The sequence below is a fragment of the Haliotis asinina genome, chromosome 15 (genome assembly GCF_037392515.1).
Source record: "Haliotis asinina isolate JCU_RB_2024 chromosome 15, JCU_Hal_asi_v2, whole genome shotgun sequence".
Taxonomy (NCBI): domain Eukaryota; kingdom Metazoa; phylum Mollusca; class Gastropoda; order Lepetellida; family Haliotidae; genus Haliotis; species Haliotis asinina.
In genome coordinates this window covers 47,523,218-47,539,877 of record NC_090294.1, presented here as the reverse complement: position 1 = coordinate 47,539,877, position 16,660 = coordinate 47,523,218, and the positions used below count along the sequence as shown (strand labels likewise).

At 38.3% G+C, this 16,660-nt stretch overlaps 1 protein-coding gene across 1 annotated transcript in view; it reads right to left on the bottom strand.

Moving 5' to 3' along the window:
• LOC137265833 (glycerol-3-phosphate acyltransferase 1, mitochondrial-like) overlaps positions 1 to 16,660 on the bottom strand; it is a 40,769-nt gene that overhangs the window by 13,796 nt on the left and 10,313 nt on the right. Inside the window, exons 5-13 of the mRNA XM_067801297.1 lie at positions 16,482 to 16,589; positions 6,600 to 6,652; positions 5,779 to 5,887; positions 5,246 to 5,342; positions 4,389 to 4,525; positions 2,792 to 2,885; positions 1,793 to 1,922; positions 1,378 to 1,460; positions 805 to 918 (exon numbers count right to left, since the gene is read on the bottom strand). Coding sequence (XP_067657398.1) covers positions 805 to 918; positions 1,378 to 1,460; positions 1,793 to 1,922; positions 2,792 to 2,885; positions 4,389 to 4,525; positions 5,246 to 5,342; positions 5,779 to 5,887; positions 6,600 to 6,652; positions 16,482 to 16,589 — 925 coding nt within the window. The remainder of the gene's footprint in view (positions 1 to 804; positions 919 to 1,377; positions 1,461 to 1,792; positions 1,923 to 2,791; positions 2,886 to 4,388; positions 4,526 to 5,245; positions 5,343 to 5,778; positions 5,888 to 6,599; positions 6,653 to 16,481; positions 16,590 to 16,660) is intronic.

The window sequence follows — 16,660 nt, the reverse complement described above, 5'->3', positions numbered from 1 at the left end:
GCATGTAGATAATGGCTAGCATACAACAGCTAACATACGCATACAAAACACTGAAAATTATGTGAATAACCTGCACGCACCATGAAATAATTGGTACTTTAACACAATATTTCAACACACGGAACGCTAAACTTCCTGCCATGGAATAGCGACACATTAAAGTAAGCGTAAACATTAATACAAAGTCACATAAATGAGACGTAACTCACTGCAAAAGCAATATAAATTTTCCTAAGAACAAATAAAATCAAATATACAGTAGTTGACTACTCAGACATTTTTCAAGGGAGAATTTGATCAGCAAGAGCACTATCGAACATGTGTGAATGGTGAGAGCAGAGGGAGAAAAGGAAAGCAAAAGGAATGGGCTTGTGACAGCAGAAGAAATGATGATACGGACTTGGATGCTTACCTGCGTGGCAGAGGGGTGGCTCCTCGTGTTGAGGGCCCATATAATGAACAAAAAAGACTTTTTGTTTATTGCCCCATATTTTTTTAAACCAATGATACAACTATCACAAGACCTTTTCGGCTGTGGAAAATGCATATATGTACCCAAAGGACCATCTCTATGAAAAAGAATAAAGGGGTTACACCTTTCACAGCCCCAGTGAAACAAAATCACCTTGGAACAATACAATATACCACAGACTTAATTATCATTTCGCATGTGTGACAATTATTACTGTTATGGCTTTTGACAGTCTAACTGATGCATAAATTCAAATCAAGTATTACAAGTATAGGACTGCAACTTCCCCTTACAGATAGACTCAGCTTCATCTTGTACCTACTAGTACTAACCTTTACTGAAAAAGGCTGAGCAAAATCAATCCGGACACTTCCAAAGTTCTGACACAGAACACGCCAAATACCCTTCCAGGCTCCAAGGAAGGACTCGCTCACCTTAGGAAGACCCTATGGGAAACATTAAGCAATGTTGAAGGTATCTACTGCAGTCTGACAGTCTGTGCCACAAACATGTGAGTTTACTTCACCAGGGCCCACTTGCATAAAGCTATCTTAGCGCTACAACTATCTAAAGGCTAACCCTCTATGTTGGACAATGGGAATTACAATCACTGTAGCATTAACACTGCTTTGTGCAAGTAGGCCCATTTCCAATGTTTGAGTGATTTCAGTGTTATTATGATTGTAAACAGCTAATAAGAGAACTTTATCCAACTCAGTTTTTTTTGACAAATGGCTAAAATTCCAACCTTCTTTATCATGTTCACATTTGTACGTCGATTTCTTTTCAGTACAGATAACTTTGTACACAACTGGGATTTTTTTCCCTGTATTTTTAAACCATAAACGTCTGTTTAAGTATGGCATGTAATCATGCAGCCTGATAGATCCATGCTGACAACTCACCATCTGTTCTCTGTGGAAGTTACCATCCAACAACCTCTCATAGCTGATGCTGATTGGCACTACATATGCGTCAGGAATTAGACCTGAAATGTGTCCATTAATCCTCTTTAGTAACATCATCTTTTCATTGAAGTCATTTTTTAACCAAAACATAGTTCCCTGTCCTTTCAAATGCATCTCAAATTTCTAAACAAATCTAAAATATGTCCCAAATTTCACTAATGAAAAATACTTAAGAACCAACATTGAAACAAAAGTCTTCTAAAAATTAATTTTAATTCACTTTCTATAAAAAGTTTTCAACTTTAATTTAATTGCATTTTGACCACTGACTCTAGAATCTTCTGATGGCGAAGATAACAATATCTGAATAACGGATCTGAATGACTCACTACGGCATACACAAAGGTCATACCTTCAATACATGAGTCAACTACAATGGACAGCAAGCCTCCTTTGGGTGTCAAGGCTTTCCCTGAGCGCGTTCTTCCGCCTTCGATGAAGAACTCAAAGGCTTCACCTTTCATCAGAAGCTCTTGCATATACTGTAGAAGACCAAGTCCTTACATTTACTTGACAATCCATCAAACCACTTTTCTGCATGTAATAGTGACAGTACTGCTGCAGTGGCACATGGCAGGTAACTGGATCCTTAGGATCCACCTATACTCTGTATGAAGCACTGATCTGCATTTACTCAGTATGAAGCGCAGATGCACAGATACTCAGTATGAAGCACTGATCTGCATATATTCTCTATTCACTATGAAGCACAGATCTGCATATACTTGGTATGAAGCACAAATCTGCATATTCTATGTATGAAGCACAGATCTGCATATTCTCAGTATGAAGGACACATTTGCATATTCTGTGTATGACAAATGAATCTAAATGTATTGACAGAGTGAACCACTGATGATCTAGATTTCTGAGAATGAAACACTAGAAGTTATGACATCGTGTTGAGGGAACTACAGGGTTTTATCAGTCCCGAGTAAGGTTGTATTCCCCTTATAATACAACCTTACGAGGGACTGATAAAACCCATATTTCCCTCGACACGATGTGATAACGCATTTATCTAGCTGAATGTTTTCACTAAATCAAAACAAAACATGCATCAAATCGACTTGCTGCCATGTTGATACTAGCTGATCGTTTGACCTCAATGCACTGAACGTTACTAAAGGCTTGTCGATGCACGCTTTTCTCACTTCGCGTTGTCACTGAGGTGATATGACTTTCGCAGTGGGAGTATACGACTTTTATACTCCCGCTGGCTGATTGTGATGGATGTACATGGTATTTTATCAGACTCACGTGGACCAATCAAAGCTCGACATTCTTACATGAGGGTAGATAATGATCTTTATATACACACAGAATGAAGAGCTGAAATTTATATACTCACAGTATGAAGCACAGCTCTGTATATATGGTCCTTCTTTCCACCCTTGTCCAGCTTCCGACGAATGTAAAACCCACCCAAACCACGCATCAACATGCTGCAAAGAAAAGAGCAAAATACATAAAGGTTGGTAACCAGTACCACCTTCAAGAAGAATGAGATATCGTGGTTGGTAACCAATGCCACCTACATGAAGAATGAGAAAGGAATATCAAGGTTGTTAACCAGTGCCACCTACTTGAAGAATGGGATATCAAGGTTGTTAACCAGTGCCACCTACATAAAGTATGAGATATCAAGGTTGTTAACCAGTGCCACCTACATGAAGGATGGGATATCATGGTTGGTAACCAGTGCCACCTACTTGAAGAATGGGATATCAAGGTTGTTAACCAGTGCCACCTACATAAAGTATGAGATATCAAGGTTGGTAACCAGTGCCACCTACTTGAAGAATGGGATATCAAGGTTGTTAACCAGTGCCACCTACATAAAGTATGAGATATCAAGGTTGTTAACCAGTGCCACCTACATGAAGGATGGGATATCATGGTTGGTAACCAGAGCCATCTACTTTAAGAATGAGGTTTCATGGTTGGTAACAAGTGACACCTACTTCAAGAACAGAATATCGAGGTTGTTAACTCATGGCACCTACTTGAAGAATGGGATATCAATGTTAACCCATGCCACCTACTTGAGGAATGGGATATTGAGGTAGTTAACCCATTCTGCCCACTTGAAGAATGGGATATCGAGGTTAACCCGTGCCACCTATTTGAAGAATGGGATATCGAGGTTGGTAACCAGTGCCACCTACTTCAAGAAAGAAATATCAAGGTTGGTAACCATTGGCACCTACATGAAGGATGGGATATCATGGTTGGTAACCAGAGCCATCTACTTTAAGAATGAGGTTTCATGGTTGGTAACCAGTGCCACCTACTTCAAGAACAGAATATCGAGGTTGTTAACTCATGGCACCTACTTGAAGAATGGGATATCAATGTTAACCCATGCCACCTACTTGAGGAATGGGATATTGAGGTAGTTAACCCATTCTGCCCACTTGAAGAATGGGATATCGAGGTTAACCCGTGCCACCTATTTGAAGAATGGGATATCGAGGTTGGTAACCAGTGCCACCTACTTCAAGAAAGAAATATCAAGGTTGGTAACCATTGGCACCTACATGAAGGATGGGATATCATGGTTGGTAACCAGAGCCATCTACTTTAAGAATGAGGTTTCATGGTTGGTAACCAGTGCCACCTACTTCAAGAACAGAATATCGAGGTTGTTAACTCATGGCACCTACTTGAAGAATGGGATATCAATGTTAACCCATGCCACCTACTTGAGGAATGGGATATCTAGGTAGTTAACCCATGCTACCCACTTGAAGAATGTAATGTCAAAGTTGTTAACCAATGCCACCCACTTGAACAATGGGATATCGAGGTTAACCCATGTCACCTACTTCAGGAATGGGATGTCAAGTTTAACCCATGCCACCCACTTGAAGACTGGTATATTGAGGTTAACCCATGAAACCTATTTGAAGAATGGGATATCAAGGTTGTTAACCAGTGCCACCTACTTGAAGAATGGGATATCGAGGTTGTTCCCTGCAGCCACGTAGGGTGCTCTGATGTTGTAGTTCCACAGGATGAAGGTGACTAGGATGTAGTCAAGGTGACTGCGGTGGAGAGGCACATAGATCACAGGTACTCCACGCTGTGGCAAAACAGACAAAGAATCAGACCCAGCATAAAAAATTCAGCGTTCTTGTTATGTTTCACAATTCAGACACATTGATCTGGGAGTTTTTAACAATTATATCTAGATATTAGATAATAAGAACTCAACTGTTATGAGGTAGTAAACAATGATATAGAAATATCACACATATTTGTTAATTCTGCAGACTTATGACTCAAACATAATCAACAGTACTGGAGCATTCAAGAATACTAAGCAGGCACAAGTGTCTGTCCGGTATGCACAAATGATGAGAGTGGACAGAGTACAGAACCCTAATACTCCCTTAAGTTGAAATCAGTTATTGCAACATCCCCTGGACTCCCATTACTGTAAGCGAAGGCAAAGAATTTCTAAAACTGATTTTAAAATCCATGGCGTTAGTGAGTGAGTGAGTGAGTGAGTGAGTGAGTGAGTGAGTGAGTGAGTGAGTGAGTGAGTGAGTGAGTGAGTGAGTGAGTGAGTGAGTTGGGTTCAACGCCATGTTAAAAAATATTAAAGCAGTAACACAGGGACACCTGAAATAGGCTTCACACATTGTGCTATGTGGATCTCAGCATGACGACGCAACGCTTCAACCACATGACTACCCCACCATCCCCTTCCATCTGAAGGCTCCCTTGTATAGACACAGCAATAATTAACATGACTGTGACTGCAGTACACAGGAGGTAATCACACGAAGGTGAGACGTACCTGGGCCACCTTGTGCACCATTTCCAGTTGCCCCTTGTGGACCTGGACAGTTCTCAGGAACTGGCTAAGGAACTTCAACAGGAACCATCCAGTAAACCTGAAGGCACACAAGCAAGAAAATAAGATCGGCTATCATGCGAGGCTGAACCTACCAGCTGCTTGGAGGCTACTTACTAACATTTCATTTCTTCAGCACAAACCCTCCTCATGTTCCGATTACTCACTTCAGTCTCCTATTCTGTTTACACTCAAGTTTGATTAATTTCAGCTGACTGTTACCTGACCAAATGAGCTGACTGTTACCTGACCAAATGAGCTGACTACCTGACCAAATGAGCTGACTGTTACCTGACCAAATGAGCTGACTGTTACCTGACCAAATGAGCTGACTACCTGACCAAATGAGCTGACTGTTACCTGACCAAATGAGCTGACTGTTACCTGACCAAATGAGCTGACTGTTACCTGACCAAATGAGCTCATTTACCTGATAAAATGAACATACTGGTACCTGATCAAGTGAGCTGCCTTACCTGATCAAATGAGCTGATATGGAAGCTTTCATCTTGCTGATGATCTTCTTGGCTGACTGCCGGTATTGGGACATTGTAGGGGGAGGCTTCTTCTTGCTCTTGGGGGAATCTGGTGAGAAGATAGAGGCAGCTGTCATGTCTACACAGTTAAGCTCACAATGTGTCACATCACTGACAGTGAGTGAGTCTAGTTTGACATCAATTTTAGCAATAATCAAGTATTATCACAGCAATGAGACACCAGAAATGGGTTTCATACATTGTACCCATGTGGCCAATCAAACCCAGGTCTTCAGCATCACAAGTAAACACTTTAACCACTGGTCTATCCCCACCACCCAATGTGACATCACAGTAAATATTTGTCATATGTTAATACTGAGTATCAATTAGTTTTAATCCCCATATAGAGTATTCATTCACTAGTGATAAATTTAACAATTCTTTGAATGAAATTCAACAATTCAGAGGAAAAGAACATGAGAAATCTGCTTTAATGGTCACCAGGAGATTCACATAACTTTCCCCTTACCTGTGGTCTTTTTATTTCACATTTAACAGTGATTCCATAGTATCCTAGCATTGGAAAATAGTGATCATCGAGCAGTCCATAAGGCCAAAGACTGGTCCAACACCTCTACCAGCACCTTAGTTAGGGCCCGGTTATAGTTACATACCTAATCCAGGTGAGAGTAACATACCTAATCCAGGTGAGAGTAACATACCTAATCCAGGTGAGAGTAACATATCTGACCCAGGTGAGAGTAACATACCTGACACAGGTGAGAGTAACATACCTGACCCAGGTGAGAGTAACATACCTGCATGTTCCGCCTGTGCCTCTTGAAGGGTCAGCTGTACAGCTTCCATCACCCTGGAAACAAACAAACAACAGAACACACCTGGTGAACAGGGTTTTACATGACGTGTGATTCCTGCGTATTTGAAGCAACGATTTTGTAAAAGACTCTCAAATTATTATCACACAAGTCAGGCTTGACGCTAGTTTTATGATTGACCCTCAGAATTCAGTTCAATAAAATTGATATTTGATACAGAAACACTGCCAGTTTTCACGAGATCTTCATTGGTTTAGATATTTCTTTCAATTCATGTAAATAAAAGTACATCATATATCACATTTCAACACAGAACAATAGTGCAGCTGGGATAATTTATGATGGATGGGTACCATCGACCCAGGCCCTGACCCACCAAGCAACTGTCATCATGGTCACAAATACACAATGCCCTTTAGAGAGCAATTCAAAGGAACATATGTAGTAGCTGAGATTTTACAATTTCTCAGTAAAGTACAGATTCTAATATTTTGGGATTCTCTCTGTTATTTCAGCCATTGATTGGAGCTGGAATGCCACTGATTGGCTGTTCGTTGCCCTGAGTTCCCCACCTGAAGTTCCCCATTTTCGAACACAGTAAGGATTTTTCTTTAAAACTTAATAATGCGGTCATAGTAGTGATAAACATACTGAGTTTGGTTTGAAATCTAATTTAGAGCTATTATAATTTTGTTACATGTCTCTGATTTTCAAACACTGTATGTTTATCTCCTAATGAACCTCTGCTAAACAAAAAACACATTTTCCATTAAATGAATCATGGTGAATATTATCTGTTGAACTTCAGGCATGCTTCCAAAGCACTGAAAATATTTCAAATGTAAAAAACTGTGTGACATCAACAAAAATAGCTTAAACATCAATGTAACTAAAATTCAGTTTGCAATAGTTCTCAAGCAATTCCACACAGCTGTTGCCTCTGAACAAAGGTGTAATATACACAAGAAATATCAACTGCCTTTTGACATTAGCAGGGGTGGGTTACTTACAAAGATTCGTTACCAATTACTCTATACTTTGGTTGGAGTTTACTTAAGCGAGAAGAGCAATTTATACAGTAAATACGGTAGTCGTAGCAAATCTTAATGGTTAATACATGAAATACACAGCTGTCTTCCAGTACCATCTCCAGTACACGACCCACATTAGGATTCATAACATTAGGATTCCTTTTCCACATAACACAGCAGCATTAGTATGGCTGTTGACAAGATGTAATACTGTTATTATCATGATGCAGTCAGCCGTCACTGACCCACTTCTACACATTGTCACGAGACGCTGACAGGGAAGGCTAGCCATACAAACACCATTGATTTCAATGCTCTTCGTGCACACTTTCTCTGGTTTATGGGTTTCTGTCACAATTAAAAGCAATTCAGATGAATGTTGTCAGCAATGTGCGGTTTGGACTGGAATTGACTTTCACACAAAGCAGTTGCTCCACAGCTGTGTTACTCAACTTAACATGAAAACTGCCATTATGATTAACATGACTGACGAAACAGTATTCAGTACTGTAGCTGTATATGCCATACTAACATGTACTACAGTTGTAGGTGTAGTTACAACCAGTACTGTAGCTGTATACGTCATACTAACATGTACTACTGTATACGCCATACTAACATGTACTACAGTTGTAGGTGTAGTTACAACCAGTACTGTAGCTGTATCCGTCATACTAACATGTACTACAGTTGTAGGTGTAGTTACAACCAGTACTGTAGCTGTATCTGTCATACTAACATGTACTACAGTTGTAGGTGTAGTTACAACCAGTACTGTAGCTGTATCCGTCATACTAACATGTACTACAGTTGCAGGTGTAGTTATAACCAGTACTGGAGCTGTATATGCCATACTAACATGTACTATAGTTGTAGGTGTAGTTACAACCAGTACTGTAGCTGTATCCGTCATACAAACATGTACTACATTTGTAGGTGTAGTTATAACCAGTACTGGAGCTGTATGTGCCATACTAACATGTACTATAGTTGTAGGTGTAGTTATAACCAGTACTGTAGCTGTATCCGTCATACAAACATGTACTACAGTTGCAGGTGTAGTTATAACCAGTACTGGAGCTGTATATGCCATACTAACATGTACTATAGTTGTAGGTGTAGTTATAACCAGTACTGGAGCTGTATACGTCATACTAACATGTACTACAGTTGTAGGTGTAGTTATAACCAGTACTGTACCTGTATATGTCATACTAACATGTACTACAGTTGCAGGTGTAGTTACAACCAGTACTGTACCTGTATATGTCATACTAACATGTACTACAGTTGCAGGTGTAGTTACAACCAGTACTGTAGCTGTATACGTCATACTAACATGTACTACAGTTGTAGGTGTAGTTACAACCAGTACTGTAGTTACAACCAGTACAGTAGCTGTATACGTCATACCAACATGTACTACAGTTGTAGGTGTAGTTATAACCAGTACTGTAGCTGTATACATCATACTAACATGTACTACAGTTGTAGGTGTAGTTACAACCAGTACTGTAGCTGTATACGTCATACTAACATGTACTACAGTTGTAGGTGTAGTTACAACCAGTACTGTAGTTACAACCAGTACAGTAGCTGTATACGTCATACCAACATGTACTACAGTTGTAGGTGTAGTTACAACCAGTACTGTAGCTGTATACGTCATACTAACATGTACTACAGTTGTAGGTGTAGTTACAACCAGTACTGTAGCTGTATACGTCATACTAACATGTACTACAGTTGTAGGTGTAGTTACAACCAGTACTGTAGCTGTATACGTCATACTAACATGTACTACAGTTGTAGGTGTAGTTACAACCAGTACTGGAGCTGAATGGGAATTGTAACCAGTACTATAACTCATTATGTAGTTATAATCAGTACAATAACTCAATGTGTAGTTATAACCAGCAGTACAGATCTATGCATGTGTACTTATAACCAGTACTATAACTCCATGTGCTATATTAAGCTTTACTATAGCTGGTACAGGTATATTACTTATAACCAATACTTATATCACTTATATTACAATAGCTTTATGGGCAGCTGTATTATTTATAACCAGTATGTATAGCTGTATGGGCAGTTATACCAAGTACTATATCTATATGGGCAGTTTCAACCAGTACTGCAGATATATGTGCAGTTATAACCTGTACTATAACTATATATGGAAGCGATAACCAATACCATTGCTGTATGTCATAACCAGTACTAGTGAGTGAGTGAGTCAGTGAGTGAGTGAGTGAGTGAGTGAGTGAGTCAGTGAGTGAGTGAGTGAGTGAGTTTAGTTTTACGCTGCACTCAGCAATATTCCAGCTATATGGCTGCGGTCCGGACCAGACTATCCAGTGATCAACAGCATGAGCATCAATCTGCACGGTTGGGAACCGTTGACATGTGGCAACCAAGTCAACGAGCCTGATGACCTGATCCCATTAGTCACCTCTTACAACAAGCATACTCGCCTTTTACAGCGAGCATGGATTGCTGAATGCATATTCTATATAACCACAACTATGTACAGTCAAACCTCGTTTATCCGAACACTTTGGATTTTTTTTTGATTGTTCAGATATACAAATCATTCGGATGTCTGAATCAGGCCCTAGGCAGTCAGCTACACGTGAAAACAAAACAACATTGAAGCATAACTACATGTACATTCTTCATTCAACATAACATCTTGTATAGCATAACATAACATAACATAAATTACATTGGCTTGAAAAAGTCTTTGATTGATGACTGTTGGTGGGCGAGTTATTATTTGCTGTTTGAAATTCTAATAACAGTTCCAGATTTGTGATGTCGCCGGCATTTTCAAAGTGATAAATCTGATCTTCGATGTGAGATCTCATCTGGCGTAAAGTCTATGTTTGCCTGTCTGGCGTATACTCGGCACAGTCTTCCTCTTCTTTTTCATCATTTGGATTTTCTTCTGGCACAATGTGGATAATGTCTTCAGCTGAGAGGGTCTGTCCGGTTTCCTCATTGCGATCCACATGAACAAATTCACACACGGTGATGGGCATGGTCTCAGTCGTCAGCATAAGTACGAAGGCTTTCCGCCAATTCTGACAGAACCATATCATCTTCCGGGTCAAATATCACCCGCATTCCACGTGATCTCATCTGTCAGTAAAAAGACAGCAGATAATCACGAAAGAGATCTGCTGTCATCCATGCCTTAGAGTTGTTTCTGTATCTGGCATAGTGTCAAGTACGAGACAACTTTGTACACATTTTGATGTTTCGTTAGCAAAATTGAAACGTTCGGATACGGAAACCGAACATTCGGATATACGAAGTAAATTATCGCTAGAAATATTCGTTTTTATGTGAAGAATGGTCGGAAACTGAGGTACTCAGACATCTGAAGTTCATATATATGAGGTCTGACTGTATGTATGTGCAGTTATAATTAGTACTATATCATTATGGGCAGTTAAATTATTACCAGTATTATATGTGCATGTGCAGTTATAAGTGTACTATAACTATATGGGCAGTTATATTATAGCCAGTACTGTATCTATATGGACAATTATAACCAGCACTATAGTTGTATGGTCAGTTATAACCAGTACTACATCCATAAGGTCAGTTATAACCAGTACTACATCCATAAGGTCAGTTATAGACAGTACTACATCCATATGGTCAGTTATAACCAGTACTACATCCATAAGGTCAGTTATAGATAGTACTACATCCATAAGGTCAGTTATAGATAGTACTACATCCATAAGGTCAGTTATAGATAGTACTACATCCATAAGGTCAGTTATAACCAGTACTACATCCATAAGGTCAGTTATAGATAGTACTACATCCATAAGGTCAGTTATAACCAGTACTACATCCATATGGTCAGTTATAGATAGTACTACATCCATAAGGTCAGTTATAGATAGTACTACATCCAAAAGGTCAGTTATAACCAGTACTACATCCATATGGTCAGTTATAGATAGTACTACATCCATAAGGTCAGTTATAACCAGTGTTACATCCATATGGTCAGTTATAGATAGTACTACATCCATAAGGTCAGTTATAACCAGTGTTACATCCATATGGTCAGTTATAGATAGTACTACATCCATAAGGTCAGTTATAACCAGTACTACATCCATATGGTCAGTTATAGATAGTACTACATCCATAAGGTCAGTTATAGATAGTACTACATCCATAAGGTCAGTTATAGATAGTACTACATCCATAAGGTCAGTTATAACCAGTACTACATCCATAAGGTCAGTTATAACCAGTACTACATCCATAAGGTCAGTTATAGATAGTACTACATCCATAAGGTCAGTTATAACCAGTACTACATCCATAAGGTCAGTTATAGATAGTACTACATCCATAAGGTCAGTTATAACCAGTGTTACATCCATATGGTCAGTTATAGATAGTACTACATCCATAAGGTCAGTTATAGATAGTACTACATCCATATGGTCAGTTATAACCAGTACTACATCCATATGGTCAGTTATAGATAGTACTACATCCATAAGGTCAGTTATAACCAGTGTTACATCCATATGGTCAGTTATAGATAGTACTACATCCATAAGGTCAGTTATAACCAGTACTACATCTATATGGTCAGTTATAGATAGTACTACATCCATAAGGTCAGTTATAACCAGTACTACATCCATATGGTCAGTTATAGATAGTACTACATCCATAAGGTCAGTTATAACCAGTGTTACATGCTCAATGGCCAGTCATAACCAGTACTATATCTATATTGGCAGTAATAACCAGCACTATATCTATCTAGACAGTTATAACCAGTACTATATATTTATGGACAGTTATAACCAGTGTCATATCTATATAGGCAGTTATAACCAGTGCTGTATCTATACTGGCAGTTATAACCAGTACAACATTTATATTGACAGTTATAACCAGTACTATATCTATATATATAGGCAGTTATAACCAGAACTATATCTACATTGGCAGTTACAACCAGCACTATATCTATCTAGACAGTTATAACCAGTACTATATCTATATTGGCAGTTATAACCAGTACTGTATCTATCTAGACAGTTATAACCAGTACTGTATCTATCTAGACAGTTATAACCAGTACTATATCTATATATCTATATATCTATCTATATATATATATAGGCAGTTATAACCAGTACTATATCTATATTGGCAGTTATAACCAGCACTATATCTATCTAGACAGTTATAACCAGTACTATATATTTATGGACAGTTATAACCAGTGTCATATCTATATAGGCAGTTATAACCAGTGCTGTATCTATACTGGCAGTTATAACCAGTACAACATTTATATTGACAGTTATAACCAGTACTATATCTATATATATAGGCACTTATAACCAGAACTATATCTATTTTGGCAGTTATAACCAGCACTATATCTATCTAGACAGTTATAACCAGTACTATATATTTATGGACAGTTATAACCAGTGTCATATCTATATAGGCAGTTATAACCAGTGCTGTATCTATACTGGCAGTTATAACCAGTACTATATCTATATATATAGGCAGTTATAACCAGTACTATATCTATATTGGCAGTTATAACCAGCACTATATCTATCTAGACAGTTATAACCAGTACTATATCTATATTGGCAGTTATAACCAGTACTGTATCTATCTAGACAGTTATAACCAGTACAACATCTATATTGGCAGTTATAACCAGTACAACATCTATATTGGCAGTTATAACCAGTACTATATCTATATTGGCAGTTATAACCAGTACTCTATCTTCAAAGGCAGTTATAACCGGGTACTACATCTGTATGGGTAGACAGAACCAGCACTACATCTGTATGGGTAGATATAACAGTACTGTATCATCTGTCATACACAAGCAGTTTGCCTACTGAGCCAAGGCTTCATGACAGTTCAAATATTAGGACAACTGAAAGTCATTTATCATGAAGATTCTTTCAAAATACATATTCAAGAATTTGACGGAGCAAAATCTGATAAATTCACCAAAATGCCACATCAATGTATATATATGTTTAGCTTTCACTGACAAAATGCATTACGTCCTTTCAATGTGACATTCGAACCCATGCAAAATGAATATTTCACAGCTGTTGTACCCTTGTTAATGGAGAGATATTTTGACGTCATTGTCATAACAAGGTCACCTCAACCAGTTGGGTGTTGTTCCCCCAGCTGGCGTGGTCATCAACCATCACAACACTTCAGCATAATGAAATAACTGTGGGACATTCCTTCAAAACATGGTCATGCTAACGGCTGAAAATTAAATCTTGAAATGACTAGGGCTGTTATGATAGACTCGCATATTTGGTGGATTGGACCGTAGCCCTTCATGAATACATTTCGATATTCATTGTCACCAGAACCGAATATGAATGAATAGCTACATTTTTTATCTGAGCATGTTTTACTCGAGTCCTTATTAAAGTGAGATATGCAAGAATGAAATATGTACTAGCACTGCAGTAGTGCAACTCATGTTAGGTTGCAATGGCTGCACATGGTACTGTGGACTACAAGTAATACATACCACATTTGAGTGTCATGTCAGATCACTCGTTTTTACTATTACAAATTAACAGTCGACATGAGGGTTCCATAATGTGCATCAGTCACTCAACTACAATTTCATATTCGTGAATAATTATACGTATTCGTTACCCAGTGTTCATGATACATATGATATTCACCATACAGTGTATTCGTTGCAACCCTAGGAATGGCACAGCTGTTTGTGCAACACCAGGAAGATTTAATTCAGTTAGAGTATTTCACGTAACTTAAATTTTATTATAATCACCTAATTATTCTTCACGCTGTCATTCATGTGCTGAGAATTGTGAGCGTCATCAATCCAATAATCAACAGTAACATATTTTCACAGTTTATTTTGATAGATAACCAGTATCCATTCACTAGCAATGCTTCCACTAAAGCCTAAATCAAACCAAACAGCACTTTGTCCTTCAATCAATTATTCCGGCACTCCTTGAAAACATCTGTGCCAATATGGAGCAGTGTTGATAAATACATATGAAAGTCAAGGAGTCCTCGTCAGGCCACTAATACAAAGAATGGAATATCTAGAGAGTGGTAAGATCAAACACCACAACAGCAACCTTCAAGGTCACCAGGCTAACCAAGTTTCAAATAATACAAAGAAAGAAGTGGAGATGTTGTCTTCACATCCAAATCAAAGCTATGAAAGCAAATGGCATGTATCCTAATAGAATGAATATAAAAGGCATTGAGAATGAGGGTCATATTCAGAAACACATTTCAGATGAGCACAAAGATTCAAATAAAGATAAAATGTTCTGCCTCCCGTATATACATCAGAAATGGTCTATCTTCATCTTGGACAGACAAATTCCATAATAGCAGACAGGTTCTCTCGTCGACTTTTTGAGGTGTTAAGGTATTAAGAAAATAATGTTAAATTATAAACGATTGGACAGTTCATGTTATGATAACCAGTGCGCACTTAGAGTTTATCTGAGCTCGGTGCACTGCCTGTTAGTGCTATGAAACCTACATAGTAAAGTATTCAGAAACCTGATTTCTTTTGATTTTCTACTGTTCAAAACCAGACATACAGGTTTGCATGCGGACAGGTAATTTTTATGGTTACTAGTCTGGCATGGAATTTTGTGAGTTTTAAAACCTGATATATCAGTCTGTTTCTGTGTTGTTATGATAAGTCTGTTATTATTTCTGTTTCTGCAAAATAACCAATCTGAACGAGATGAACCAGCAACTGATTTTTCTCATCTGTTCCATTCCTGACCAGCCAATCAATTAAGTTGTGTAGCACAAACCCAAAGGATGCTGAGGGCCCATCTTATATGGAATTTTGAGGAACACTATGTGCCTAACATTTGTTGTGCTTTAGTTTAACCCCTAGAAATAATACTCAAAAGTAATTCAAAACAGAAACATCACTGTGTAGATTTCAGAGTAGTTTTAAATTGATACAGTCTTTGACACAGTTACGACACAGTTGGTCATATCCAACTAGTCTGATGATCAGCTGGACTAGAAGTTTAAGCAAGATAAGTAGATTTGATATACACTAACCAGTAACTCTAAAGTTTAACACGCTGACTGCCTGTCACAAGTATACTTGCAGAGTCAATTCCAGTTACCTCGTAGCAACATCTCTTCTATTTTAAAATGAGTTTCACATGTTGGCAAAAGAGGTACAAGAAACAAACATCTCATGGCATTCTTTGTTACCGCCATGAGACGACTGCTTCTTGTGACTGTTTCACCGGCATGTGAAACTTGTTTTAAAATGCCACTGATATAAATACCAGATAACTCATGGCAACTTCAACCAGACATTGAAACTATGAGTATTCTTGTGGTGACAGTCAATGTGTCAAACTTTACATATCTATTCAAAAGGAAGTAATCCACAGCCATGTTTTATCTCCCTTCCAAAGTCACAGATAGGACACAACCATCATGAGCATCGATCTACACAATTGGAATACGTGACATATGTCATCCAAGTCAGCAAGAATGACCATCCAATCTTGTTAATCACCTTGATCGACAAGCATGGGTTGCTGAAGACCAACTGTATAACAGCAAATAAAGATACAAATCATTAAAGGTCACATGCAACATTAAAAACAACTTTGCAGATTCTGATACCTTTCTGTATGCACTAGCCAAAACAAATCATAATAAATGCCAATTCAACCTATAAAGTTGAAAAAAAAACGTGCTGAAAAAAACCCCCATGACAGATACATATTACTAATTTACTCACCTCTTGTTGTTAAGTACAGCCAAGGACACATCAGGAAACGTTCCCTGACTCTTACGTCTCAATGCATAGGCTAGGTATGGCATAGTTCTGGCAAAGTATCCACACGACCTGCAGAACATATCATATCACATTTTAACTTACCTCACACATAAATGTCGATTTCTGATAGGCTACATACT